The following is a 27660-nucleotide window of genomic DNA, read 5'->3' on the forward strand; positions in this document are numbered from 1 at the left end:
TTCCATGAAATCTTAAAATTGGGGTACATTGTTTACTTCCCAAGTATAATTTATTGATCATATTATGTATTAGATGTGATCAATGTTATTTATACATTTTCATCCACATTTATTTGTATAAGGATTACTTCAATAAAACATATCTACAAACAAGGTTTGTTTTATAAAATAACATTTCTACGCTTACTACAAACTTATTCAACTTTTTTTCACTGTTTCAGAGATACTGAAATAAAAGGGAAGTAAACCCTGTCAGAATGTACATGTGAAAATACAGAGTCTTACTTACTCATTAAACAACAGATGGTAGTACCTCTCTACAAGACTGGGTTTCTTCTGAACTGCTCTGATCCACATTCCACTAACCTGACAAGAGACCATAATGTCAGTGGCCTAATGACTCACAGTAAGGACATTCTCTTTCCACAGTGGTTACTGGACTCAAGCAGCTGTTCTAATACAGAAATATTTCCGGTGCTCATAAAATCTACTATTGGCAAAAATCGCAGCTCAAATTATCTCCCTTCTTTCTAAACAATCACAACATGTGTTACATCAACTCACATCCAACATGACTAATACAAGCAAATGTGGGGACACAAGTATCCCTCCTCTACCAGTAATTTCTGTTGATGTGACACTCAAGACAATTAATGGCTAGCTTGTCCACTGTCAACACTGGCTATTGGGACACACCTGATTGGGCCATATCATGACTGAAGAGGTTCTAGTTTTCTCACAAATCCTGAACACTCGCACCATGAAAGGGCTGTATTAGAACAGATGTTCATAGGAAGATATGACAGGAGTAACCTCTGTGGAAAGACAATGAAGTAAAGGGTCTGTTCCCAAATTTGTCTCTCGGTGTCATTTTCAGAGGGTTTTAACTTGTATGCATATGTAGAAGCCCTGATATTGCTTTGCACAGGTGCTTGACAAAACACACTGTGAACAGACTTGTGCTTTAGGCAAGTGACTGAATTCGCTGAGTTGAGGAAAAAAATGCATTTTCTCTCTAGTTTTTCAAAGGGAACCCACAAACATAGTAAGATGTGTCCATGGAATTTACAAATTCAGAGAAGAAGAATACCATTCCTTCATAGCGTTGATCTTGGTGAATGTCACTTCATTATGAGTGAGTTTGCTTTTACAGTGCTTTTAGCAATATTCCAGCAATATCACCGCAAGTGACACCACTTCATTATGAGTGAGTGAGTTTGCTTTTACGGTGCTTTTAGCAATATTCCAGCAATATCACCGCAAGTGACACCACTTCATTATGAGCTGGATAATGGACGAGTCAAACACTTTCTCTACTTAGTGTGATACGACCCACTTCAGTTTCTAAATTCCCAAGATTTATTTTGTCAGTCATAACTGCCACAAGATGTTCCCAGTTATGTTGTAGTTGTCAGGCAACAAAATAATTTGAGAAGTGGTAATAACACAACTTTAGCTTTAATCATGAGTGAGTGAGTATGGTTTTACACCGCTGTTAGCAATATTCAAGTAATATCAAGGTGGGAAATAAATGGGCTTTACACGTTGTACCCATGTGTGGAATTGAACCTTGTTCTTTGGTATGAGCAGCAAACGCCTTAACCACTAGGCTATCCCACCACCTCATTTTGATTATGAAATTTGATTGGACAGTTCTTTGTGTCATGTCATTCACCTGGACAATACAGAAAGATAATGAGTACATCCAGGTTATTTGTCATGAGAGAACACAATAAACACAATATCCATAAATGACTATGGGGTACTCCTCAGACATATTTTACAGCTTAAATAGACAAGTGATCCTTGCAGGATATATATCTGGCAGTCAATCTCACTGGCCTCTACATACCTGGTGGTCTATCTCACTAGGTTTGGGCACAGCATTCCTGTCTCTGTCCAACTGTAGATGGACGAAGTCCACACCTGCAGCAAGATCCTCCTGTGACAAGTCTGACACCCAAATACCCTTCATGTATAGCTGTCCATTATGGTGAGGGTCCAGCAGCAATGTCCCTGTTAAACAAAGACTTCACTGATCTGTGAACTAAAAGCCTGGGGAAACCAAGGTTATGTCAGAATGGTCCGAACTCCATTATATGAGATTCTTCACAACCAACCACCACCCTTCCAGAACCTAGCAAAGCATCACACCCATCCACACACCCAGGACCAATCAATCCAGCCCAACACCTCTCCCAAGCTTCCCCACTACAAGCCTACACACTTCCAGAACCTAGCAAAGCATCCAACCCTTCCCCACACCCAGGACCAATTGATCCAGCCCAACACTCTCCCACCCTTCAACACTACCTGCCCCAACCCTTCCAGTACTTACCCTTCCCCACACCCTGCACCACTCAATTCAGTCCAACACCTCTCCTACCCTTCCCCACAACCAGCATCCTCGATATCTCCAGGGTCTACGTTCCGAAAAGTCTCCACTATACCCTGGATGCATCTACAGCTCAGCCCGATAAATTTATTACCTCCCTTGGTTGGCATTTTATCCAATCAGGTGCCTATGCTGGGAATTTGAGCGAACCAATCACAACTCACTTTCGCTTTTTAAATTCTCTAACCGATTAAACTTGGCAAACAAACCATGCGTAGGTTCTCTGAAAGTATTAGATGGATTTCTTGCATATGTTTTAAAAAAGGTTTCGGACCTATAAAGTTGCATGTATGATTTCCCCAAATTGTGAGTCGCACGGCGAGCAAACCTTCGCAGTTGCAACTGCTATCTTTGTTGACACTTGCAAATTCGGTTATAACGGCAACCACTCTGGTTGGCTACTGTCAGAAAGCGGTGTCAGCAAAGGGAGGTAATAAAATTATCGGGCCGACCCGTAGATAATTCCCCATCAGCTGATTTTTATCTGGCCTGGATTTAATCACTTGCACCTTATAAAACACAAACAGAACTCCCATTCGGAAACATTCACAGAACAGGGGCTACTTTGTTGAAACTCCATAATATTCAAATCAAATGTGGTAACATTATTGTAATAGCAACAAAAATGGTGACAGCAACATACATACCTAGTTCAGTTTTAACAAAGTCTGCAGGAGGTCTTAAAAACAGGAATCTTGGCAGCTGAAAGAAATTGATATAAAATGTCACCAAACCATCAGGGTTAAAGTTCTTGGAAATAAACACAAATTGAGTTAGGGCTACAAAACACATTACAAAATCAAACAAGACTTGAAATAATCATTAATAAGATATGACAGTATTCATTCACTGTTAACATTTGTTCAACCATTCACACGCTGTAAGTACATAAACATGTTGGGGTAAGGCTGCATATGCCTCATATAACATACCGGTTTGAGATAGCCATTACTCACAAACTTTTTCCAGTCTTGGTTTTCAACACCGCTGATCTTTGTGCATGTATAGGACTTTTCTTTCGGAGCCTGTGACATGTCGCTGTTAGAAAACAATGGTCATTTGACATGAGGTGGTCATACTTCACGCCTGGTTTCATTCCTGTGTGATATTACATAATTCCATCAAAAACATCTGTATCATCATTTGATACACAATGTTGCAATATTGCAAAAACTGCAGTTATGTCTTTCCTATTTTATAATATAAGTACTGAAATGGACAGTGTAAATGAGTAATTCACACTGTCCATTTATTTTCAGTGGCAGTCCCATGTTATTGGCAAGTGAGTGAGTTTAGTTTTACACTACACTGAGCAATATTCATGATTCAGCTCAGTCAGTGAGTCTGTCCACCCGTTTCCATTAGTCATCTCTTATGTCTTATGACAAGCATGGGTTGTTGAAGACCAGTTGTAACATGGATCTTCACGGGTCTGTTGATGCTAAGGGTAAGTTTCATCCCTGAGAACTGATTGATCATAATCCTGTTATATATACCCAGCCAAGATCACAGGAGAATAACAAACAACTTAAGATTGCGAAGTTTGACATATGTCCAGCCTTAACCTAGCAAAGATGTTGTTAGTCTTGTTGGCATAAGACATTAACAATATCAATATATTAGTAAAAAGTTTCAAATAAAATGGTTATGCTTTTGTAGCAGGGCGTGGAGTCAACCCAAAGATGACATCCTTACCTTGTCAGCTTGCTGACTGGGTTAACCTCTTTGATCATGTGGACAAGACGTCCGACTTCTGATCAGTGGTCCGTCATTCCAATCCCAGCACGGGACTCAGAAATTTTGTGGCCGTTACACTTTTATATTCAAAGTTTTGAGCACATGCATGCAGGGTTAAAAATTCCATAGCATCGCCCAATGCCGTGGACAAGTCAATTTTCAGTTTGGGCAATATAATAACAGTAAATTACTTGTCCTTGGGGTGCTAAATAATTTTCACTTACAGTTTCAAACTGGAAGTAAACTTGGATTTCATTTCAAATCTGTTCAAAATGCAGCTATTAAATTTCACAATGATTATAAAGTAGAGTTATCTTATAGTACCCGGTACTACATATCACTTCCCTTAAAATAGTCCACTAAAAATTCACATCAAATACCATATTGATTTATTGATAACAATCAGGGCAGGCAGAAAATTAGTCAGGACAAGTTACTTTCTTAAAGTAACTTCTAAAAACATGTTTAACCTCTGTACGTGTTAGTATGCGAATATCCAAATGTGAACTAAACGAAAAACACACATTTAATGACTGTCAATCTGAAAATGAATTGAGGGGATGCTTATTCCAGTACCTTTTTGCTTGATTCATGTTTTCAATATCCTCAAGTCTCTCTGTGAACAAAAGTAAACAAGCTGTTAGAAGAGGGAGTAAAACCCATGAAAAGGGAGTAAAAACACTTTAGAGCTGGAAAGGGTAGCCCAGATACCCTGGATGGGTGGGTAATGAGTTAGACTCAGCAGAGGCCATATAATAGACTCTGGACTGAGGTATCTATCTCAACCCCTAGACCTGTTGTGATCATGTGACTAATAGGTTAGACAATGTAATATATTATTCTTTAATTATTGAAAGGTTGTATTGTCTTTGAAGATATAGACACAATTTACAGTCACCTGTATATAACACGGGAAAAGGTATTGAAATAATTGAAATTTTAACCATCGAGTTGAAGAATATCTTGCCATTTCTTACAAATTTGATGTCAAGAATTAACGGGAATCCGGGTAGGGCAGGTTAATATGGGGTGGGGTACCCAGGTAGAAAATCTGGACATGTCCCAGCCATACTACTCTTCAGTGAATATCACTGCATGCCGTCTTCATTATATGGAAGATTTCAGGAAATGAAATATGAAAACTACCCAATTAAATCATTACAATCAAAAGTAATGATATGGCATTGTACAAGAGTGTGAGTGAGTGAGTTTAGTTTCACGCCACACTCAGCAATATTTCCTACATATGGCGGCGGTCTGTAAATAATTGAGTTTGGACCAGACATGATCAACAACACCAGCATCGATCTGCGCAATTGGGAACCGATGACATGTGTCAACAAAGTCAGCGAGCCTGACCACCCGATCCCGTTAGTCGTCTCTTACAACAAGCATAGTCACCTTTTATGGCAAGCATGGGTTGCTGAAGGCCTATTCTACCCCAGGACCTTCACTGGTCTTGTACAAGTGAATTGTATTTCACTGATAAGCTTTAATATTGTTGTACATAACACATTAAACGAAATATTACAATACTTCACACTAAAGAAAACTCCAGTCCCTTACAAAGTAACTGTTTTCAAATAGCCTCCTGAATGTGCTTCATTTTAAGTCATGGACAAATACCAGGGGTATAATATCTCACATCAAAAACATGAAATTGATGCGCTTCAGCTCTCACCATATGAAAATAATTAATTTAATGCTTACCCGATATAACTACTGACAACACCTTTTCACCAAATTCTTCATTATGCAACAGTTGAAACTCCCACACATCACTTCCTGTTTCCATAGTTACCAAATGACCTTGTCTTACCAGTGCCAATGCACCTATTTTCAGTCCTTCACCAAATTGACCAATCACCTCTTTCGTATCAGCTTTTGCACTGTATCCTAGCAATAAAATCTTTTTCTGTAGTGCTGTGCATTCATTCGTTAGCATTAGCCGATTGTTAAAAATATGGTAAATAAGATGTCCGAGAACTGTTTCTTTCTTGGTTACTGGGTTCTTGATAAATGCTTCATATTTCTGTTCTGTGACATTTTTCTTGCACCTGAATTCAACATTGACGCTGGAATCTATAGGAAGGTCATCCAACATGGCTGCCATGGAATGAAGGCCATCATGCCAATTTTGAATGAGTTCTCGTATTCCTTCCCATGTTCCCCAGGACCTGGCATATCGTGATGTCACAGTAAGGGGGATAACTCTCTGTGTAGTCATGATGATAACTCACACACCTGTAAGGAATTGAAAAACAACTGAAAAAAAACAAACAAAAATCTTGTACCTTAATTGTTACAGTCAAATTGTATATATAAGAACGTTGACTATCATCTTTTCCATATCCTGCTTTGACAAGTTACACCTATATTATATTTAAGTAAAAATGCTTCAGTTAAAAAATCAAGAATATCATCTTTTACTAATGGTAATGCCCCGATTTGTTACCATGACAATGCCCAACATACAGCAAAAAAAAAAAACAGCTTTAAAATAACTCAAAAGCTGGCTTAAATATGGTTTTGAATTGTAGGTTTTGTTCAATCAAGAATTAAGGAATAAACAATCTGTACTGGAACAATAACATGGTTCCTTGTTTTCAAAAGGGGACTCCATTGTAAAATCGCTTGGTCACATGTTGTTTTGAGAGATTATGCATTTTGATATCAATGATAACATGTTTTTGACACATTTAGTACAACAGAAATGTAACCCAGGTACCCTTGTACAACAGGTACAATTTTCCATCCAAACTGTCCTCAAAGTCAGTGAAGTATCTGTGGCAACAACATACCAAACAGCATCCTTTCTATGTAAACAATATACCTGGGAGTACAGTTTTCTGGAAGCTGTGCCAAGGACCATACCAGTATTGGTGGTATCACTGCATTATGCATGGGTTTCGGGTGCTTCTTGCCAAATGTATGAACAACTGTGAAACATGCTAACTTATCAGAAGCAACTTTATCTTCAACACAAGACAATTCTGGCGTATTCACAAAGTCTCTGTGGTGCAGCACACCTTGATATATCTATTTTTAAACATTGCTGAAACATACAATCAGACGACATACAAACTTCTGTTCTCTTGTTCTAGGTTTCAGAAAATCTCTTGCAATTTCGATTTGTGCAGTCATCTGGTCATCTGCATGGTACGAACTATACAGATGAATATTTCTGAAACATTAAATCAGCAGAAGACTATTCTCCCAAAAGTCCTCCACATCAATAGCGAGTTTAAAATTTTCAGTGTTCATGATGGTACTGAATTTCAGTTTGAAAATTAACTTGAATTTCAAGCCTAAGTTTAGCATCCACCCATTCCTTGTTTCTGCTTATGACCTTTCCAGAAAGTAGAGAGCATACTATTCAGAGTTCCGCAAAATGTGAGAAAGTTTACTATTTAGCAGAGACCAAATACCGAGCAATATCAGCTGTTTATTACAAAATCCATATTATGTATTTTCGAACGTTAATTGATATTTAAGAAACGGTCCTTCTTTTGTCTCTGTCAAATGAACAATTGTTAAACATCTCACTCACTTACAAAATATGAAACATAAGCGATAATCCGATTATTTTTATCTGTGTGATGCAACGCACCTCGCTATAACGCGAATAAACAGTAAAACACCTCCCTCCGAAAACCTGAGAGTATAAGACTATCTCGTTTATCTTACCGCTGTGTAAAAAGTCACTGTGTGATCGATGTCACAGATTTTCATTGGGTTGATAACAGTCATGAGAGACTGCCGGCTCAAATTCCAATTGATTCTTTCTCAAAATAGCATCATACTCGTTTCACTCAGAGCGATGGCTCATGTCCTTGTTTACCTGTCTTGGGTGAAAATAGTTTAGAGTTACCCGCCCTTGGTGTGTATGGCGGGAAATTATGAACACCAAGTTGTGTGTAGAGGTTTGCTGTACAGAATGTCACAACAAATTATGAATGATCTAAAGACAAACACAAAATATTACTGAAGAGATCTGCAATATATTAATAATTTAATCATCTATTCTGTTGTATATTAGCTGACGGTGGTTGAATGGTTAATAATATAATATTAATATATTGCATACCATTTTATATCAATTAATCAATCAGCGTGTTATCGGTTAATCCTCGAAAACTCGAAAACTAAGCAGAGCAGGATACAAAACTAAATGATAGTAGATTGTGAGAACATATAGCTTTCATTTTTCTCAACAGCTTTCGCGATTTCAGGTTTGTACAAACCTGTAAACGAAATAGTTTAACCCCTGAAATGTAGATAAATACTGCACAGACCCTCATTTCTATACCCACTATTGTTTCACGGAGACCCGCCGCTCTGATTGGTTGAAATTTCGTTTGCGGTTGAGAATTGTGCTCTGTTGACAAAAAGGTCGATTTAAGGTAATTAAAGATCGAAATGAGCAGTTTTAATGTCGGGGTTTCATTTATAACGATGTCGGCAACTGATTTTCCATTTGTACCCTATTAGAGTTTATCTCACCTTTAAGTGAAGGCCAGGGACCCGTTCTACAAGCCTAAGATCTCGTAACTTTTTTCGTAGTATTCGTACCTCCTATGTCACAGTATAAATATAAGGTACATATCATCTATATAAAATACGATATTTTGTTATTGGAAAGTTGTATAACAATGTGCTGAAAACATTGTTAGATTTTGGGATGTTATGTCATTCCAAATCAAAAGTTACTCTACTGTCGATATTTCTTCATTCTTATTTCTTTTCTTCGTCTTTTTGTGTCCTTTTTTCTAGTAGGATAGAGGCGATAAAGAATTATGTTTCTGTACGTCGTTGTTGTACATTGTTCTTACAAACGGAACAAGAATTTCATGTTCACCGATAGTTTCCAAGTTGTAAATTCATACAAATACTCGTTTTGAGAAACTTGGATCCATTGTCAGCTGATGTAGAGCCCAATCTAGACTAACAACCATTCTCCGAAAAGAAGATATTGTACAGAAAAAAACTCATGGTAAATAAAATATAATGAAAAGGAGCCCTGATATTTTCTTTATTTTCTGAAGCTCTGGAAATCTGGACTTGCCACATTTTCTAGACTTGCGTGGACTTTCTTGGATGTATTTGCTTCATCGTCTTTATGGCAGAGTAGGCCTAAGCTTGTGACACACACAATACAGGTCATCAAAAACACCCAGATATCTTGTCAGCAATCTTTAGCAATGATCAGCCTCTCCTTCTTTGAAACTGCCAGAAACATAAACTCCTGCTGTAGTTTTCAAGACAAGATACAGCAGTGAAGACATCAGTCCCAGGAATATGTTTCTATCCAGAACAAAGAACCACTGGCATCACAGTACCATATTCGGTGTAATGGCAACCCCCAGGTCACTGTGTCTGTGAAATACACACGATGCTTCACAGCTAAACCCAGAGACTTAAAAATCAGAAACCTCCAAGAAGAAACCACACCAATACATTCCAAACACCAATCAACCGTGGTCAAGGCTATAGCTTCCTCCAGCTTACCATGAACTCGTCAAAGATTCCTATCAGTTTCAATCCTATGTATCACTGAAAGAACAAGATAAGTCAATGCTTTAGATCTGCGGCATACCTTTTAAATTGGCAAGGGTAAAATGTTCCGCCAAGCAGACATGTTAGAAAGAGCTAAAACGAGCAAATTAAAGAGACTGTCGGGCCGGCGGTACCTCCCTAGTCTGTCTCACAGTCCCTGAACCCCGTTATTTTGCCTACTGCCATGTAGTGTTCTCTGCAATGCTAAAGCCTTAAATGAAGTAAGTCTAGATATCCTCAGTTTCAGAATCTCTGGTCTCCCTGGGGCTCCTTTTGAATTAAAATGGGTTTGTTTGTTACTATCAAAATTACATACATTTAGAGACTAAGCTTTAGTCTAGTACCTCTGCTGTGCCACGCATACTTGCTTAAAAGAGCTAAAGTGAGCAAATTAACCTGACTGTCGGGCTGGCAGTACCTCCCCTTTAGATCAAAGATACTGTGTTGTGAACAGGCTTCGCTACTCTATTGTAACTAGACCCCATTCTTTCAACAATAAAAAACACTGCCTAGCGTTTGTATTTAATCATGCATCTTGGACACGCTCTCGATATCGCATAATGCCGAAAGAGTACGTTAACATCAAACCATCGTCATCGTCGTCATCATCATCATCATCATCATCATCTCCACCACCACCACCACCACTCGATATCAATTGTTAGATAACGGTGAACGCTGAAAACACATGAACCATCTCTTTTAAAGAAGAATTCGACTTTTAACCGGGCAGATAGCCCTACTGTATTTGAATATGTTTTTCAATAAGTTTCACAAAACTGCAAATTTTCAAGACTGACAATTACTTCGAAGGTCCAACCCCGGAAGTGTAAACCAATGCTCACCATCCCTGTCCAAAATCGCTAACCAAAGTCCTTCAACTACTTTGTACATGTATTCTACATTCTTCTGTCACCGTTACTGGTTTATTGGGGGTATTGGGACGAACATGAAGGAACCTGGAGGAGACGGGATTTAGCCCCAGGGGACAGGCATTTGTGCATGTGTAGAGAGGTCCCAGTATGGGACAGCGGTTAGCTTGGTTCAGTGATGTCTTTTCTAACGACGAAGTGGAATACGGCGTGTTTCTCGACGTGAAAATGAACGTTTTGCATCAAACGAGTTTGGCAGAAGAAGTGTGATGTGGGAGACCATTTTCTACACACTACACACGATGATTGGTTGTTCAACGCCACCTTCTTCTGACTGAAAACCAGCTGACTAGAATTCGGCTGCAGAATTGTTACAAACTGACAACGCTACACCACACACTGTGACTTCTTTCACCGTTCACATGTCATACAATGGCCTTCCCAATCTCCAGGTCTGAACCCGAGAGACAGTCAGGACAAGCAGTATTGCGATTATGTGTTCAGAGCATTCAACTTTCGCTCTTGTATCAATAAAATAAAATGAAATATTAAATTCATGTGAAATTACATACAGTAACCGCTTTAGCTGACCCATAAAGATCCGGATTAGAATTGGTCTCCGGCACCCTATGCTAGTCATCAGTGTGCGAAATAGTTTCCAAAGTTTGCCTGCCAGTCGGGGTAGCTATATGTGCATGAAAGTTACTACCCCACAAAATAATTCACTAACCCGAAATGGATGTAGAACTAAGCAAAGATTACAAAAGGTTAAAATGCCATCATTTATTAGGCCATACCCTTTATTGTGGCCACTTTTTAGTCATTGCTGGTCATGCTGGTCACAAAAGGTGACTAACGGGATCAGGTGGTCAGACTCGCTGACAAATGCCGTCGTATCCCATCGAAGACTGATGCTCGTGATGTTGATTACTGGATTGTCTGATCCAGACTCGATATTACTGCCGCCATATAGCAGGAATATTGCTGATTGCAGTTTAAAACTCAACTCACTCACTCCAAGATATTCATCATTTCTTGTTTTTGTTATATAACCACCGCGAACACCATCACTGAACGGAACTTGCTGTACGTATGTGGTGTCAAGAGGCTGTGAGTGTTTTGTGTAACATAAAACGTTTAAATAACAAAGGTCCGTGCCATTCGAAAACAAACGGATTTGTCATAATGACAGACTTCTCCACCTTTTTTCAAATGCTGGTCACAAATTAGGTCCATTAATCAATCATTCACTCTTAGTCTATTTACTTTCGTTTCCTCTTGAAATCTGTAGTCGAAAAGGTGAGCGGTAGTGATGTTTGTAAAGACTGGGACCCATCTCTGAAAATATGCGTTGCGACAACCGAATACCAGTATAACAGCATGTGCGTGCATATTGACCAATGGCAACTGCGTATTGTATTCACATGCTGAACTACAATATGTCGGCGTACTTGACGAAATTTTCAGATAGAACGACCTTCCAGTAAACTAATCCAGGATGCGTATCCCAATTCGATCACAGAGAAATAGGAAAATATTTGTCTATGCTGCAATTGCTTGTAGTCTGGGCTATTACTTTTCCCCGGCTCTCGACCTCGGTATAATAAAACCGCTCATGATAAAATACGGTCTTCGGGAGGATGCCCCCGAGAAGAGAACCGTTCCAAGACCAGCACTCTATCCCTTTCTCGGATCACCCCAAGAATGTATGTGTCATAAGTACATCGGCTTCAAATGCATTATAAACATAGCGTTGAAAGTATAATCTGATTGAATATTAACATCTGTTTCAATTTTTAGGGTTGTGTACACCTACAAGATAAACAATATATGTCTTGTGTACAGGTGTACCGTTTACTGATAAAAGTGCACTGTTTATCACCATCAGTGTTGATGCATCATATCAAGCTTGTCTGTGTAAACATATTCCACGAATTATATTGATTTTGATTTACATATGTTTGTCAATAAGCTACTTATTTATATATAAATGTGAGAATTTACAGATGTGCAAGCTCACTGTTTTTCCTCAGTTGGTAACTGATCAGTGTAGACATTTCTGCAATTATCTATCAATGTAATTACATGTCCATGATTTCTACAATTCCATTTTGAGGTGAACTGTTCAAATTGCACCAAATTGTAGTGAGCCAGTATTACCAAGAATTACAATTTTCTATGATGGTAGTGAGGACCAAACTTTGCTTTGATCCGATCAAGAGTGTTGAGGCCTAGAAAGAAATATTATGGTTCTAATTACCCAACCGACCCTTGAATTCTGCAGCTAACCCTATTTTTTTTGCAGTTAGAATAAAATAAGCTTTCAGATACCACTGATTTTTCCTGGCACCACCAAAACAGGTTATTCTAATAGAGAAGGTCGATAGAGATGACTGAATAAACAATTGCACATTGATGAATATGTTATTTGTCCATACTTTACTTGTAAAGAGAAATGAAAACAAAAATAAAAATCCTAGTACCCACCCTGAATTATTTTAAAGAGGTTTAATCGGAACCACAACATTGAGGGATGGCTAAGTAGTATAATTTATTTGTTACATTTACTCAAATAAACATGGCTTAACTGTATTTTGATTGTAACTATCATTTAGTTTATCAGTCTGTATGACCTCATCCTTAATATATGACATTATTGATTAACTGCATTGATGTTTGAAGGTTATTACCTTCTTTTCTCCAAAACACATGGTCAGACAAACTTTTGATGTTTCATGTCTATCGGGTTACAACCTGTGAAGGTCTGGACTAGGATATTGGCCCTAGTAACCTATGCTTGTCATAATAAGCGACTAATGGGATCAGGTGGTCAGGCTCGCTGACTTGGTTGATGCATCTCATCGGTTCCCATTTGCTCATGGGATGCTCATACTGTTGATCACAGGACTGTCTGGTCCGAACAATTATTTACAGACTGCAGTCACATAGCTGGAATATTGCTGAGTGCAACGTAAAACTAAACTCACTAACTATTGGGTTGCACTTCATGTTTGCTTGAAGTTTTCCAAGTGATCTGCTTTTCAGAGTGTGTAGAACAGTGTAAATTATAGATATGTCAAACATCAAAGTCTTTGCATAGTGGATTATTTTATTGTGGAATTTGTATTGTTATCACTAAGATTGCAGTGATTTAACAATGACATAATCAAAGAAGATTGTTTTCATATATGACAGTGTCACTTTGATATATTTTATATACAGTGTACATTTTTGATGATGTCGGATACAATGCTTTTGATATTTTTGTATTCGTCCTGATGGTATGGCTCAATCATCCAATTAATGTCTCTGATTAGTGTATGTAATTACTAAGTACACCTTGTACACAAATAAGGCAAAAGTTAAATGCAATTTCAATTATATTTTCAGTGAGCCTCAAGAATAATGAAACGAAGAAAGAAAAATAGTCAACATCAGTGTATGTAGAAAAGACTATTTGAGATGACATCATTCAAGATGGCCATGGAGTACACATGTAACAGTAGTAATCTTATTGAAAAGCATGAAAAAATGACTTTGTCAGATTTGTTAAATTGCTTCAGTGAAATGAGACAAAGAGATGAAATAGCGGCTGAAATGGAAAGAGAGAAGAGTCAAGCTTTCCCCAGTAGTTCTGATTTCTTTAATCATCTGTCCCTGGAGATCATATGTCATGTACTGAATTACCTGCCTTTGCGAGATGTGTTGAAAATGGAACAACAGTGCAAGAAGATTCAGAAGGCTGTTTCAATGCATCTCAAAGTTAGGAAGTCAATTGATTTCACGGAAGGGGAAATATATGGGTGGATTCCTGCAAGTCTGAATGATTCCATGCTGGCCAAGCTGATATCAAGATGTGTGGAACTTGTGTCCATATATGGTTTTCACTCTCAGCTGATTCTTAAAAGAAGACAACGAGGTGCTGACATGTTGACTATTCCAGGAATTATTGCAGCTTTGTCATCAGCACCAAGACTGAAAGCTGTTGAAGTGTCTGATATCAATCTCATGGAGGCTATCTTGAATTATCTTCCACGCTTAGAAATCCTGGGAATATTCAAAAACAGAAATGCTGCTTTTCCAATCAATCCATCTAATAAACTTACACTGACATCTAACCCAAGGATCACGTCCCTTCATTTGTCAGGAGTGGTGATTTCAGAACTACCTCGTATGAGTCATGTGAAACATATTTATCTCCGATGGGTCAAAATAACACATTCACATCCATTCCGCGACTTCGCAGTTCCTAGCCTGCAGAGTTTTGTGATGTCAAACTGTGCAGGCCCTTCCAGTACATTGAAGTATGTGCCTCTGATAACAGGCCTGGCAGCAGCAAGGTCTCTCACTCGGCTAGAGTTAGTCAGAGTTCCATTTCTAGGTAAGACCTTTCATCACTCAGCTAGAGCTAGTCAGAGTTCCGCTCCTAGGTAAGACCTTTCAGACTGACCATTGAATGTTATTTCTGGTAGGGACTGTTTTATTTTGATAAAGCTGTTTGTGTTTTCTGTCACTTTGATAAGACATACAGTTTGTTTCTCCTTTTGAAGTAATCAGAGCAGGTTTTATCAGAGATGTACTTTTGTTTTTCTGAGACATCTTTCATGTTTTCATTTTGGATAAAGACAACAAACATTGTTGTGCTGTTCTTGCTGAACATACCCTGTGTTGGTGTGTCAAAGGGATCTGAAAAGGCGGGTATCAGTTGCCCAATTTCTAGATTGAATCCAATTAGAAGGATACGCCATCTCTGTAGACTCCTTGTTTTTATAGACATCACTGGAAAAAAGATTATATCATTGTATGCATATTTTATGATAATTAGAATTAAGATAGGTAGAAAGCATATTAACATGAATGTTGTTTGTGGTACACAGGAGGTCTCATACAACACATCGTGGAGGACAGCTGGCGAGTCAGTGGCTTCTCACAACTACAGACGGTCATGTTTGGAGCTTGCAAACATGCACAGGAAGTTGACCTTGGTTACCTCATGATCACTGCTGCTCATTGGTAAGGAGTTCTTTTAGTCTTCAAAACTAATTCAAAGATGGTTTGGGTCTGGACTGAATGTATGAATTCACAATGTTGATTCCATGTTTGAAGCATGGGTGTCATTGCCCAGAGAGCAAAACTTTGTGTATGCTTGTCTGGCCCAGACACTCAAGGCAGTGTGGTCACCAAGTGGTAAAACGTGTGCATTTCACTCTGAGTCAGAAGACCAGAGTTCGATTCGATTGCTATGATGATCATATATTTGAGAGTGGGAGTTCCGATGCCTTATCACTTAAGTGTGTGAAGTATCTATTCAAGTTAATGGTGTGGCAGTTTGTTGTTCATGTTATTGACCACTGGAATATTGATGACTGAAGTGTTGAACCACTGCCTCAGATGTAGGACAGTCTTCCTGTGTATTTGACACTGAGCTGCAGCATAAGGGGCAGTTGTATAGCCAATTGCTTAAAGTGTGCGCTTTTCACTCTGTCAGAAGACCAGGGTTCTATTATCCTCATGTGGACAATATGTGAAACACATTTTTCTGGTGTTCTCTGCTTTGAAATTGTTGGAATATATCTAAAAAGCTTGCTCACTCACTCACTCACTCACTCACTCACTCACTCACTCACTCACAACAGGTGTTAAGTTTCATAGAATGCTTTACTAGTTCTGACTGTAATACTGTTAGACATTATTTCTGCAGCTTAGAGGAGCTGAGTATCCAACCCTCCCTCACAAAGGACAGTTTGTTTGCTGCCATCAAGATGGCTGATGTCACATTCCCAGTCTTTGAGACTCTACATCTGGGTTATGTGGACCCCTTCCCAGAGGCAGGCAAGTAACTATAACAGAATGTGCTTAGGTGACATGATCATTAAGATGGGAAGAAAGTTTTTTGAATATATTTTAGGTCTATTAAACCCATTAGGTAAGGTAATGCATGTTGTCGGTTCTTGACAATTGCCTTTGTTTTTGTTATTTTTTGTCTAATTCTGTTATCTGCAATATTCTAGCTATGATTCTAGTCTGTATCTAATTGACCTCGTACGTATCCATCCACACATCAGTAACAAGACTGCAAAGATCGCAAGGGACCACTTCTTACCCAGAATCCCCATAGTTTTGTTGTAACAACATTAACAAACTCACATTGCTGTGTTTTGTGCTGGAACTGTAATCTGGTGACCATGCCTAATAATGTCTCTGTGATATTATCATGTGTTGCAGGCAAGTGGAACCAGGACGACCTGGTGATGATCCACGGCTTGGCTGAGGTTTCTGAGAACCCCGCAATGATCACTGACATTGGGATGAAGGCTATCGGACAGTGCTTCTCTTTCCTACGCCACCTGGAGATCTACAACTGCCCACACCTCCATTTCCCAATGTCATGGTTCACTTCTGGTAAGCTGATCTATAGGAAACATCTTTATAAGGGCTCTCTTCCTGCATTAAGTGATCTTAAAGCTGCTGCTGTTATGGCTTACTAAGTGTCCAAATACTGAACCTAGAACTAAGATTGTGTTGTACAGTGCTCAGTTTGTTTTGGGGCTAAACATATGTATGTAATTCCCCTGCAAAATGTGAAAAAGATTTGTCACCAAAGCAAAGTAAGATAGGAATGAGGAAGCCATTGTACAGATGAACCAAAATGCTATGATGATCATATATTTCAGTATGGGACTTACCAATGCCATATTGCTAGAATGTGTGAAGTATTGCTAAGGAGTTCTTTCAGTCTTCAATTTTCTAAACTAATTCAAAGAAGAGTTTGGTTTTGATTGAATGTGCGTCTTCACAGTATTGATTCCATGTTTGAAGCGTGGTTGTCATTGCCCCTGTGAGCGTGAACAAAACTTAGTGTATGCTTGTCTGGCCCACACACTCAGGGCAGTGTGGTTGCCAAATGGTTAAAGGTGTGCGTTTCACTCAGAGTTCGATTCAATTGCTATGATGATCATATATTTGAGTGTGGGAGTTACCGATGTCTTATCACTAAAGTGTGCGAAGTATCTATACATGATAATGGTGTGGCAGTTTGTTGCTCATGCTATCAGCCACTGGAATATTGATGACTGAAGTGTTGATACACTGCTTACCTGTATTTTCAACCATGTATTGAGATCGTTAACTATGGTAACTGTTCTGCAGGTGCAGACAGTTTGAGTCACCTGCGACATCTTCATCTCCGCCGCTGTCATGCTGTCCGACTCCAAGACTTCTGCCACTTCATTGAACACCTGCCTCAACTTGAGCTCCTGCACTTAGAGTTCATGTTCAGGGAGCCACCTAAAGGATGTGCGAGGTGGGTGCTCATCAAATATCATGTGTACTTCATTGAAAACCTCATGATCGCAGTTTATATTTTCAAATCCATTCAAATACCTATAATTGTTAACCCATAGATAATCTTGGTTAGAATTGATCTTCTGCCACCAGTTCTTGTTATTAGAGGTGACTAAGAAGATGAGGCTCACTACTGATGCATGTAATCGTATCTAAACTATATGTATGATGATCATAATGTCTGTCACTGTACTGACTGGTCCCTTGGTTATTTACAAACCACCCACAAATTTTTAAATGACCTAAGGTTGGCTTGGGTCTTTACTCAGAAGGTAGTAGAGCTGCATCTATTTTGTCCAAATATTTTTCAATCAAAAACATAATTTGTAGTCACACATCTGACCCACAATAAGTTGTAAATCAAAGTAAGCTATATTCCAGTATAGATACGGTTGACAAAGTGCAGTTATCACATGTACCTTTTTATTCATCATTTTGCCTGTGAGCAGCATTATTTAATATCATTTGTCAATGTTAACTTCTTGTTTCAGAGTGGGCCTGAGTGCTGGTACTGGGTTAGGTGTATCCTCTGCTCTTGTCCAAAACAACGGCAATGACGCTGGTAACCTCGATGGTGGAAATCACAACAATGATGATGGGGACCTGAATCAGGATGATAACAATAACAATGCAGATGCAGGGGCCATGGCCGCTAATGGAGGGGACATTAACAACAATGAACCACCCAATGAAAATCCAGATAACATTGAACCCCACATTGACATAGACGACGATCCATTAGATGAGGACGATGAATTTGATGATTTTTCTGATAATGGAGATGATCTAGATTTTGATGGATTGAGTGGTGATGAAGAAAATATTGATATGGCCAATCACATTGGTGATGACATTCGAATATTATCAGTGGTAGCCAATGAGGGAACGGGTAACAGATCCCATGAGGAAGAGGACCACCCAGAGCCCAGCAAGAAAGCTAGTCAGTCAAAAGTCAAGCCACCTGAAAAGGATGACAGCAGGCCAGGATCAAGCAAAGAAGATGTGAACAACCCACAGCCCAGTACAAGTCGAGTATATTGTGGTGGGATGCCTTCAGGAAGCTGTATGAAGAGAGAAGTAAATATTGTCCCATCTGTTGATTCCAGGTCAACTTGCCAGCTTGTTGATATTGACATCGGTAATGGCAGTGATACAGACACAGAAAGTCCAACAGATGGCAAGATCAAGGTGAAAGTTGAGTGTAACAGCACCATTGAACTACGCGCCAAGGATGATGCTCTGATTACTGAACCAAAGTTTGTGTCGTCATCTTCTTTGTCTGGAGCCCAGAGAGACCCAGGTGAGGCATGTCCGAGTACATCACAAGTGTCACGTACAATGTGTGCTGCTTCACAGGGAACTAAAGCATCTTCCAGTGCCACATCACCATGTGTACAAGGATCCAGGGCAAATTCAAAACACTCATCTGCCACTGGTGAGGAAGTCAAGATGACCATCAGTTCCACATCTGCAAGTGTACAAGAAGTCAAGGCAACAACCAGTGCCACATCTGGTAGTGTTGAAGGAATCCAGGCAAACACCAGTGCCACATCTGCTCATGCTCAAAGAATCAAGGAAACCGCCAGCGCCACATCTGCTAGTGTTTTCAAAGACAGAAAGAGTCAATGTGTAAAAAGTGAAAAGCAGTGTAGTGTTGTTTCAAGTAACTCTGCAGGGAGTGTTCATGCTGCTGACAAACACACAACTGAAGCAAAAGGAACAGATGAACACATTTGTAGTGCAGCTAAAAAGAAGAAGAAATCCTGTTCAAGGAACAAGAATGAACATATTGATGAAAGAAGTGACAAGTCACATTCAGAATGCAGGGACAAATGTGAATGTGCTGATCATGTTTTTTGTTGCTCAAAGTCGGAGAGTCCCGCAGAGCAAGATTGTTATAAGACAACTGAACAGCAGTGTTCAGAGGACCTCCATACAGAACTGCCTTATGCTCCACTCACTGCTTCAACCTCCAGTACTGCAGGCAGGAGGACCTGTAGCCATCTTGAATTATCTCAACCTGTAGCCTCTTCATCTGACGTAGTGAAATCATCGTCAGCAAATTCACAAGTTGATCTCAAGAAACCTGTTTCAAACTTACCCAAGTCAGTGAATCGAAGACCTGCCTCGTGTTCCGTATCTGACTCTGCTACAAGAAGGAAAAAGTGTTCAGAGACAAAATGGAAGTTGTCACATTTGACACATAGTGAGCTTGGTAAATCTAGTTCCTCCAGTCAACATGAACCGACAGGTGATACAACAGAGAGTTCTAGTGACGAGAGTTCAGTGGATAATGCTGAAATAGTTCGAAAGAAAAAGCAGCCAGTTGATAACAAGAAGACAAGTTCACAAAGCAGTTACCCTGAACCCAGTACATCCCAAAACTCATGGGACAAAGCTTCGTTAGAAAGTGAACCCGACAATCGTACAGTAGATGAGTTTTTAGATGACATTGCTAAAGACTATCACAATGACTTGTCTGCCTCCAAAATAGCAGGTGATGACAACATGTATCTATTTACTCCAGAGGAGGTAGAGGCAATGGACTTTGGGAAGGATAATCCTGGCGAAGAAGATCAGGATGATGAAACAAAGTGTTACAACATGAGGCCAAGGAAACGAGGGAAGAGTCTGACCGGAAAGAAGAAAGGGCTTGTGAAAAAACGTAGGAAGCTTGACAGTATTGTGAAGGCAAATCCAAACATGCACGATAAATGCTGTCAGGCTGTCAGTGATGAAATACGTGAAACAACAAAGCGTGCTAAAGAACAGGAGGAGGCTCGGCAAGCACCTGCTTCAGCTCCTAGTTCGAAGGGAGGCAGCTGCTGTGGAAAAAGGACATTGAAAAATAGATCAGTTGTGCATGAAAGTGAATCCAGTTCCAGAAATGAGACACAAAGGTTAAAACTAGGACAGAGGAGGAAAACAAACATGTGTGATAAGGCTACCAGCACCAGTGACCCTGTCATAGAGGATGACCATATTCAGGTGAGCTTCAGGTGTTCTTCTTTCGTCATGTAATGTGCATACAAGCAGGGTTTTAGCTACTTTCCTTATTAAGTAAGCTTGGGATAGAAGTACATTTTGTACACATTTTGTACCATTTGTTTGTTTTTTTACTTAAACATGTATCACAATCACTCAGGTGCTGTCTCTGAGGTCCAAGAGTCTGCTATGTGTCACCCTTCATATGGTCGGGGTGACAGATGTCATCATTGATGAGTGTCCAAACCTCAAGCTACTCCGAGGTGAGATAGTAAACCTATATACACTCAACAGAATGTGTTGACCTGGCCTGTTACTGTGTGCATGTGGGACAGGGTAGCCGAGTGGTAAAGGTGACCAGTCCTCACATGGACAGGCAGGATTTGACCCTAAGTCTGCAGCTATGACAAATAGTTTAAAGCTCAAGTGGGACAAACCAGGAAAGTTGTGGATCAAATCCTGGTCCCAGTTATGTTTTATTGCACTCACTCACTCACTCACTCACTCACTCACTCACTCACTCACTCACTCACTCACTCACTCACTCACTCACTCACTCACTCAAAGGCATTAGCTAATGTTATAGGCATACATAATTGCTCTTGCTGTCTCCTCTCATCCATTCAATCATTATCACAAAGCTCCATGGTAAGTTTCCAGTAACTTGATTCCATTATTAGGAAGTGCTTGTCGTGTGCTGAAGAAAGTGACAGTAGGCGGTGCCCCCAAGTTGTCGAAGGTGTCATTTGCCCAGTGCCGGAAGATTGATGAGATGCACCTTGTCAATGAAGTCTGTGATCAGATCAGCATGACCAACAGAGTGATTTTCCTTCGGCCCATGAGACAGGTAGGGATGTACGGCTAGTAAACAGAGTTATGTCCCTTTTGTCCAGAACCGGTTGGGATATGATGCTGTTTTGTCTATGAGAGAGACACACTACTGTTAAGCAAAGTTATCTACCTATGTACAGACAGACTAATGATAAGATGTTATATATAACAAGTCTCTCTTGCAGGAGTTGTATAATATTGTTCTTATTTCAAACTATGTGCATTTAGTGACTTGTTAGTGTAACTATGGTAACAATACTTATTGATTCATTTTACATGCTGTGCCCAAATGATTATTTACCATTGTATCTGTCATTGCAGTTTGACATGTTTGCCTTTGAGAACATGCTTTTCTGTCAACCTGACATCGACTACCACTTATGTGTCATCTATGACTACAGCCCTGATCCCACCCACACTATGTACAACCACGCCCGCGTGGCCACATGGCTCGACCTGTTTAGTGGCACCAACATGTGAGTTGACATCCCCAGTTCATCACTCAATGAGTAGGTAGCTATGGTAACACACACCGCACAGGATCACCATGTGATTTCAGTGAGTAATGATGAACAATGATGAACAAGACTCAGTTACAGCCTAAGGGCTGACTATTCAAAATTTGTATTATGACTAGTCTGATTAGTGATAACAGACAGTGAAACATTCCCAGACTTCTATCAACTCATGTGATAACTTCAAACATGAATGAAGCTGCCTTTGCAAGTGTAATATTCCTCCCTTTTTGATGAGGATGAAGACTTTTTCATACCAACTTCTTAAATGCCTCTTAAAGAAGAAAAAACATCATTTCAACTTTTGCAAATGAAAGGATATTCTTTCCATGAAACAATGTATATAATAGCTTGATCTTTCCTTTGCTCTGCTTATAACAGCATTTATACATAGCAAGTTTTAGAAGTATAAATTTCTGAGATAAAACCTGATCATTTGTTTGGTCAGGGAGCTGTTGCGTTTTATGGATTTTGAACAAGCCAAGAACTTCCCAGTGGATGATGACGATGAAGAGAAGAAATGCTACAGAAATGCCTACATCTTGCATGGTGAGACCTTGTTCATAATCCAGATGTACCAGCATGTCCTATGACTGTTAACCTTCTGACGTCTGAAAGGCAGCTTGGCATGTAATATGCACTGATGGGAACATAATGTTATCGCTTATAGCATATACAATCTGTGTAGAATGCAATATAGGTATTAGGACTGTACTGATACATCAAACGATCAATTGATTGTAGTTGTTGAGTCTCTGATAGCAATTAATTGATGGAAGAAACCAGAAGCTATTGATTTATGTGTGACTATAGATAGTCTAGTAATTGATTTCCATTGATAATGCACTATGTTAAATACAGGATGTTTGGGTGCAGACTTGAAGCTTCATTGAGTTGGTCATGACTGTTTGATCTGTGGTTCAATTTTCATGTCAGTTCCTGTTTTTGTTTCATATAAACTATGCAGTCATCTTGGAAATGACTTCAAATGAGACATTTCAAGTATAAGAAAAACTATTGCAATAGTCAGTTGCAATAGACTATTGTTATCACAATAGTATGTGGCAATAGTATGTGGCAACAGATTATCACCATCACAATGCAGTCAAATGCCAATGAGTCGAATGCTGGCGTCGCGAATAATATTGAAGTACCTGTCAGTCCCGACCATTTTTTCTACCATTGTAGACAAACCTACGTCTCGAACACATCGATATGTCGAATTTATTGCTTGGTCCCCAGCGATTCGACTCATCAGGATTTCACCGTAGTTGTGTCCCCATCATTAATCGCCCCTAATAGTGTACACATTATCATTATTATTGTACCTGCAGACAAACACTAACACACACACGTTTCAGGCTACAACGACAATGGCAGCAAGTGGACGCTGTCAACAGACATCCCCTGGCTTGATCACCTGAGTCAGTGTCCGGACGTCGACAGCCCCGACCTTCATCCTGACGATTTTAAAGGTCTGTCTCTCAGAGTGATGTATTTGACATAAGAACTCTGTAACATGACCTCTATGGATCTATTTATCAATGAACATTTGGGGATTTTGGAATGTCCTAATATTTTCCTGATATGGCACATGTAAATAACATTTTCAAAATCAAATTCCCTAAGCATATAATTGAATGGACGTGATTTGTTACCGAATACTGATGAGGAATAGCCTCAAGTGAACCACACTTATCCTGAGCACTAATGCATGGAAATCTTGTCTACTTACAGTATTTATCTGAATACTTGAAACCAAGTAAATACCACAGAAAATGCTTTTTATGCACTGACATGATATTGCTGGAATATTGCTAAAAGTGTCATAAAACTAAAATCACTCACTCATTTATGCAGAGTGGGCACAGGTGAGCCCATCATCTAAGGCAATTCACCATTGCAGAGTTACCTCCCTTAGGCACTCTCCCACCCTATGATTGTGGCTTCAACCTGATCATGTTTTTATGTCAGCCATTACTATACCCGTGCTCTAGAGTGTCATCAAAGTGACAGCTAGGACCTGAGTCACTGATGCTTTTACCCTGACATGCTAACACAACCTGACTTACTGGAATACTTTCTAAGACAGCTGTGCACCAAACTCATATATAAGAAACCTGTCTCCTTGTGTTTCAGAGGGAATCTACTGCCCCCGGCGGAAGGGCCACCATGTGATGACAGATTGCCTCATGGATCTACAGGACGTTATCTCCGAGATGAGACACAAGAGTGTCAGTCTCTATTGCTACTCTGTCATTGTTTATGTTAACATGTGTGACGTCACGGGAACACCAACACCTGATATGTACTTGTAACTGTGGTTACCATGTGATGCTAATATCAGGCTACCAGGGCCTAGATTTTTCTCTTAGCGCTAAGATAGTCGTGCGTCAGTGTTAACATATGGCACTTACGACTATCTTAGTGCTAAGAGAGCTTCGAAAATCTAGGCCCAGGACCATATTCTGATGAGTACTTAATGCTTTGAAAGGGAATAGATGACAAGAATTATGACAAGATTCCCATCGACAAGTTCATCGTCAGCAGGATTCCTTCTAGTGTGAAAAGTCTTCTGCTTTGTGAAAATAGTTTTGTGGTAGCTAAGATGTGAGAGGTGTATGTTCTAATCACCACATGGCTACGAAGTGTGAAGCCCATTTCTTGTGGCCCCCACATCATAAAAATGTTGCTAAAAATACCCTATGAGACAGATGCTGAGGAAGATAGATGATCAGCTAGTCTGCTTCTCAAATGGCCAGGTTGTGCCAGGCATGCATAGACAGTGGTCTGGGCAGTATAACAGTGGTATAACGAAGATCCATGACCCATGTGAAACTCTTTGACAACTCTGTGATACGCTTTTCTGGCATGATCATCATGGAGGCCCATCATGACATAGACAACAGATGTGCCTACATTGCAGGATGATGTAACCCTTCCACGTCAGCACATGTACCGCCTCTAACACTGTAAATAGGGGAGATACCTCACCATGTAACCATGGTAACCTGCATGTCAGGAACATGCTGTGATAACTGTCTAATAAGACTCTTTCTTCAGATATGATTACCTCTTTGAACAGGATATCATGGTCTCTGTGATACAGTAGATGATTCATAACTGATGAGTCCAATTCAAGCTTGGTTGATGCATGTCATCGTATCTTGGTTTCATGGGTCGATGCTTATGATGTCAGATACTACTTTTTCTTGATTAGTTATAGGTCTTGTCACTTATCTGCTACATTCAAACCCATTCATGTAAAAAGAGGTTGTGTGACAGAATTCTCTAAAGTGAGAGCTTAAAACTGTGTGGGGCAGTTGGGTTTGATTCTCCTGATGGGTAGAATGCGTGAAGCCCATTTCTGATGTCTCTCTCTCCTCTCCACCTCTTCCTTCTTGTGAAAGTTGTCACTAGTATAAACAGTCACAGACATGCATGCATGTATTAAAAGTATTAATACAAAAATGTTACTGGTGATGTTATACCCATGTTAATTCATCTGATTAAAAAACTTCTTAACAAAATGGAGACACGTATTCACAAGATAGTTAGAAAATATTATTTAAGAGTATTTTAAAACTAGCCTTAATTCAGATTTACTTGGTTTATGGAAATGTATCATTTTATGTCTCGCCAAATTCTCAAGTAGGTAAGGAAACTAAAAGGTGACCCCCACATGTCCGTTGTTAGACTTAATGTACCATCCCTCACTAGACTGATTTCAGCTCAGTCATTATCACACTGTTACTTCTTATATTCAAGGACTCTTTCCTTGGATATTCAAAGTGAAATGGAACATAGATGTTTATTCGTTGTTGAAGAACTCGGTGTTATTTATTATATATATACATCAGTATGACCTGACCAATTTTATTTCTTGTTTTACAGACATTTGTCCCAAGAAAACTTAAGGCAGGAGGGGTTAAGAGCACAAAAACATCACTAGTCAAAGCAAAAGGTGTTGTTTTTCAGTTCCTGTATATCTTAACATTATCATTTTATGTATCAAGCAGGACCTTTTTTGTATTATTTCTTTTGCTTATTCTTAAAATAATACTACTGGGGATCCGTAAAGCAAGAAATAAAATTGTATGGCCTAAGTATTTGTGGTGAGCAGTTGCCAGTATACCATAAGCTGTGTGGCTGTGTTCATGTGATCAGACTGGTCAACGTGGTAAAAGTATTCTGTTCGGAATTTGTATTGTTGAATCTCTTAAACTAGAATATATGCTGTGGTTCATAGTATTTTCAAAATGAAGTCGTAATGTGTTTGTTTGTTAGACAGAATTATATCTGTTGAATATCAAGAAGTTATGATTTGGTAACTGTCTGTGTTGATCTCTGAATTGGTGTGATTCTTCCCCAATGGTGTGGATCATTGCACACACAAATAGAAAACCCTGACTCTGCTGAAAAAGTTCTGTAACTGAAAAAGCACTAATGCTTGCATGCATGACCACTCAAACCAGAGGAAACACGCCATGACTTACAGATTATTTAAGCATGTCTTTGGGGTCTCCTGCCATGGTGTTGATACTTGTGTTAAAACTGGTATTAAACCTCACATATGTCAGAAGAATATATGACCCTTGTGTTTGTCCACAGGCAAACTGTAGTGCAAATGGGGTTGCGGAGCATAGAGAGTATGACAAGTCTACTTATATGCTTTGCTCGCATGTAAGAATACTGGTCATTTTCTCTATGCTGCGCAACCCATTTGAGCTACAGTTTGCCTGTGGTTTGTCATAAGGGGCACATGATAGAGCAGCATTGTACAGATGCTCTTAGTGTGTGAGGCAGTAGCCTTACCATAAATGCTCAGACTATTTAAAAAATGGACATCCTGACAGCCATAGAGTCAGTGGTAATATTTTATATTTTTTTGGGTGACATGTTGGTTATGACTTTCATTGTTTCATGAAAAGTGGTTAGGGTTTTCCATAATTTTAAGTTTGGCCAGGTACATTCTTCAGCCAAATAATGTTATGTGAGAGATTTGTTTGAAAGTTATTTTACCCTATCAGGTTGAACTGAAGGTGCTATGGAATTCAGAAGCTGTGTGTGTCAGACATAGAGTGGAGTGTGAAGTGGTCTTTGTAGCACAAAGGGAATAAATTATTTAAACAGGTGCCATGAACATATTGTTGTAATTTATTGCCAAATGTTGTGTTGTTTGGGTTATTTTTGGAATGAGCACAGGTTGCTTCATACCAATATTTGAACATGAATCAAGTAGGAATCATAATGTATCGCACTTTAGAACTGAGGTTCCAGTGATGTTTCTTCGGAGCCACAGTCTTGTCCAAAAATGTACCACACTATCCACTCATAGAGATTGTGAGCATCAGATGTCATGAGCATCAGACGATACAGATGGGATTAGTAGTCTGTCATACAGACTCTGAAACAAATTTATACA

At 39.4% G+C, this 27660-nt stretch overlaps 2 protein-coding genes across 2 annotated transcripts in view; one reads left to right on the forward strand and one right to left on the reverse strand.

The window, feature by feature from the left end:
* Positions 1-7964, reverse strand: part of LOC137298153 (uncharacterized) — a 41341-nt gene extending 33377 nt beyond the window's left edge. Inside the window, exons 1-7 of the mRNA XM_067830265.1 lie at positions 7820-7964; positions 5843-6376; positions 4709-4748; positions 3352-3433; positions 3043-3097; positions 1853-2016; positions 290-366 (exon numbers count right to left, since the gene is read on the reverse strand). Of these exons, the coding sequence (XP_067686366.1) occupies positions 290-366; positions 1853-2016; positions 3043-3097; positions 3352-3433; positions 4709-4748; positions 5843-6359 (935 nt within the window). The 5' untranslated portion in view covers positions 6360-6376; positions 7820-7964. The remainder of the gene's footprint in view (positions 1-289; positions 367-1852; positions 2017-3042; positions 3098-3351; positions 3434-4708; positions 4749-5842; positions 6377-7819) is intronic.
* A 3962-nt stretch (positions 7965-11926) lies between these two features.
* On the forward strand, positions 11927-27374 carry LOC137298035 (F-box only protein 38-like). Its single transcript, XM_067830073.1, has 13 exons — positions 11927-12266; positions 13951-14941; positions 15438-15573; positions 16262-16392; positions 16786-16962; positions 17710-17863; positions 18396-20892; positions 21050-21152; positions 21570-21736; positions 22042-22196; positions 22684-22784; positions 23597-23710; positions 24375-27374. Exons 2-13 carry the CDS (start codon positions 14023-14025, stop codon positions 24551-24553), a joined length of 4833 nt encoding a protein of 1610 aa, XP_067686174.1. The 5' UTR covers positions 11927-12266; positions 13951-14022; the 3' UTR covers positions 24554-27374.
* Positions 27375-27660: the final 286 nt, after the last annotated feature.

This window comes from Haliotis asinina, chromosome 10 (genome assembly GCF_037392515.1).
Source record: "Haliotis asinina isolate JCU_RB_2024 chromosome 10, JCU_Hal_asi_v2, whole genome shotgun sequence".
NCBI lineage: Eukaryota > Metazoa > Mollusca > Gastropoda > Lepetellida > Haliotidae > Haliotis > Haliotis asinina.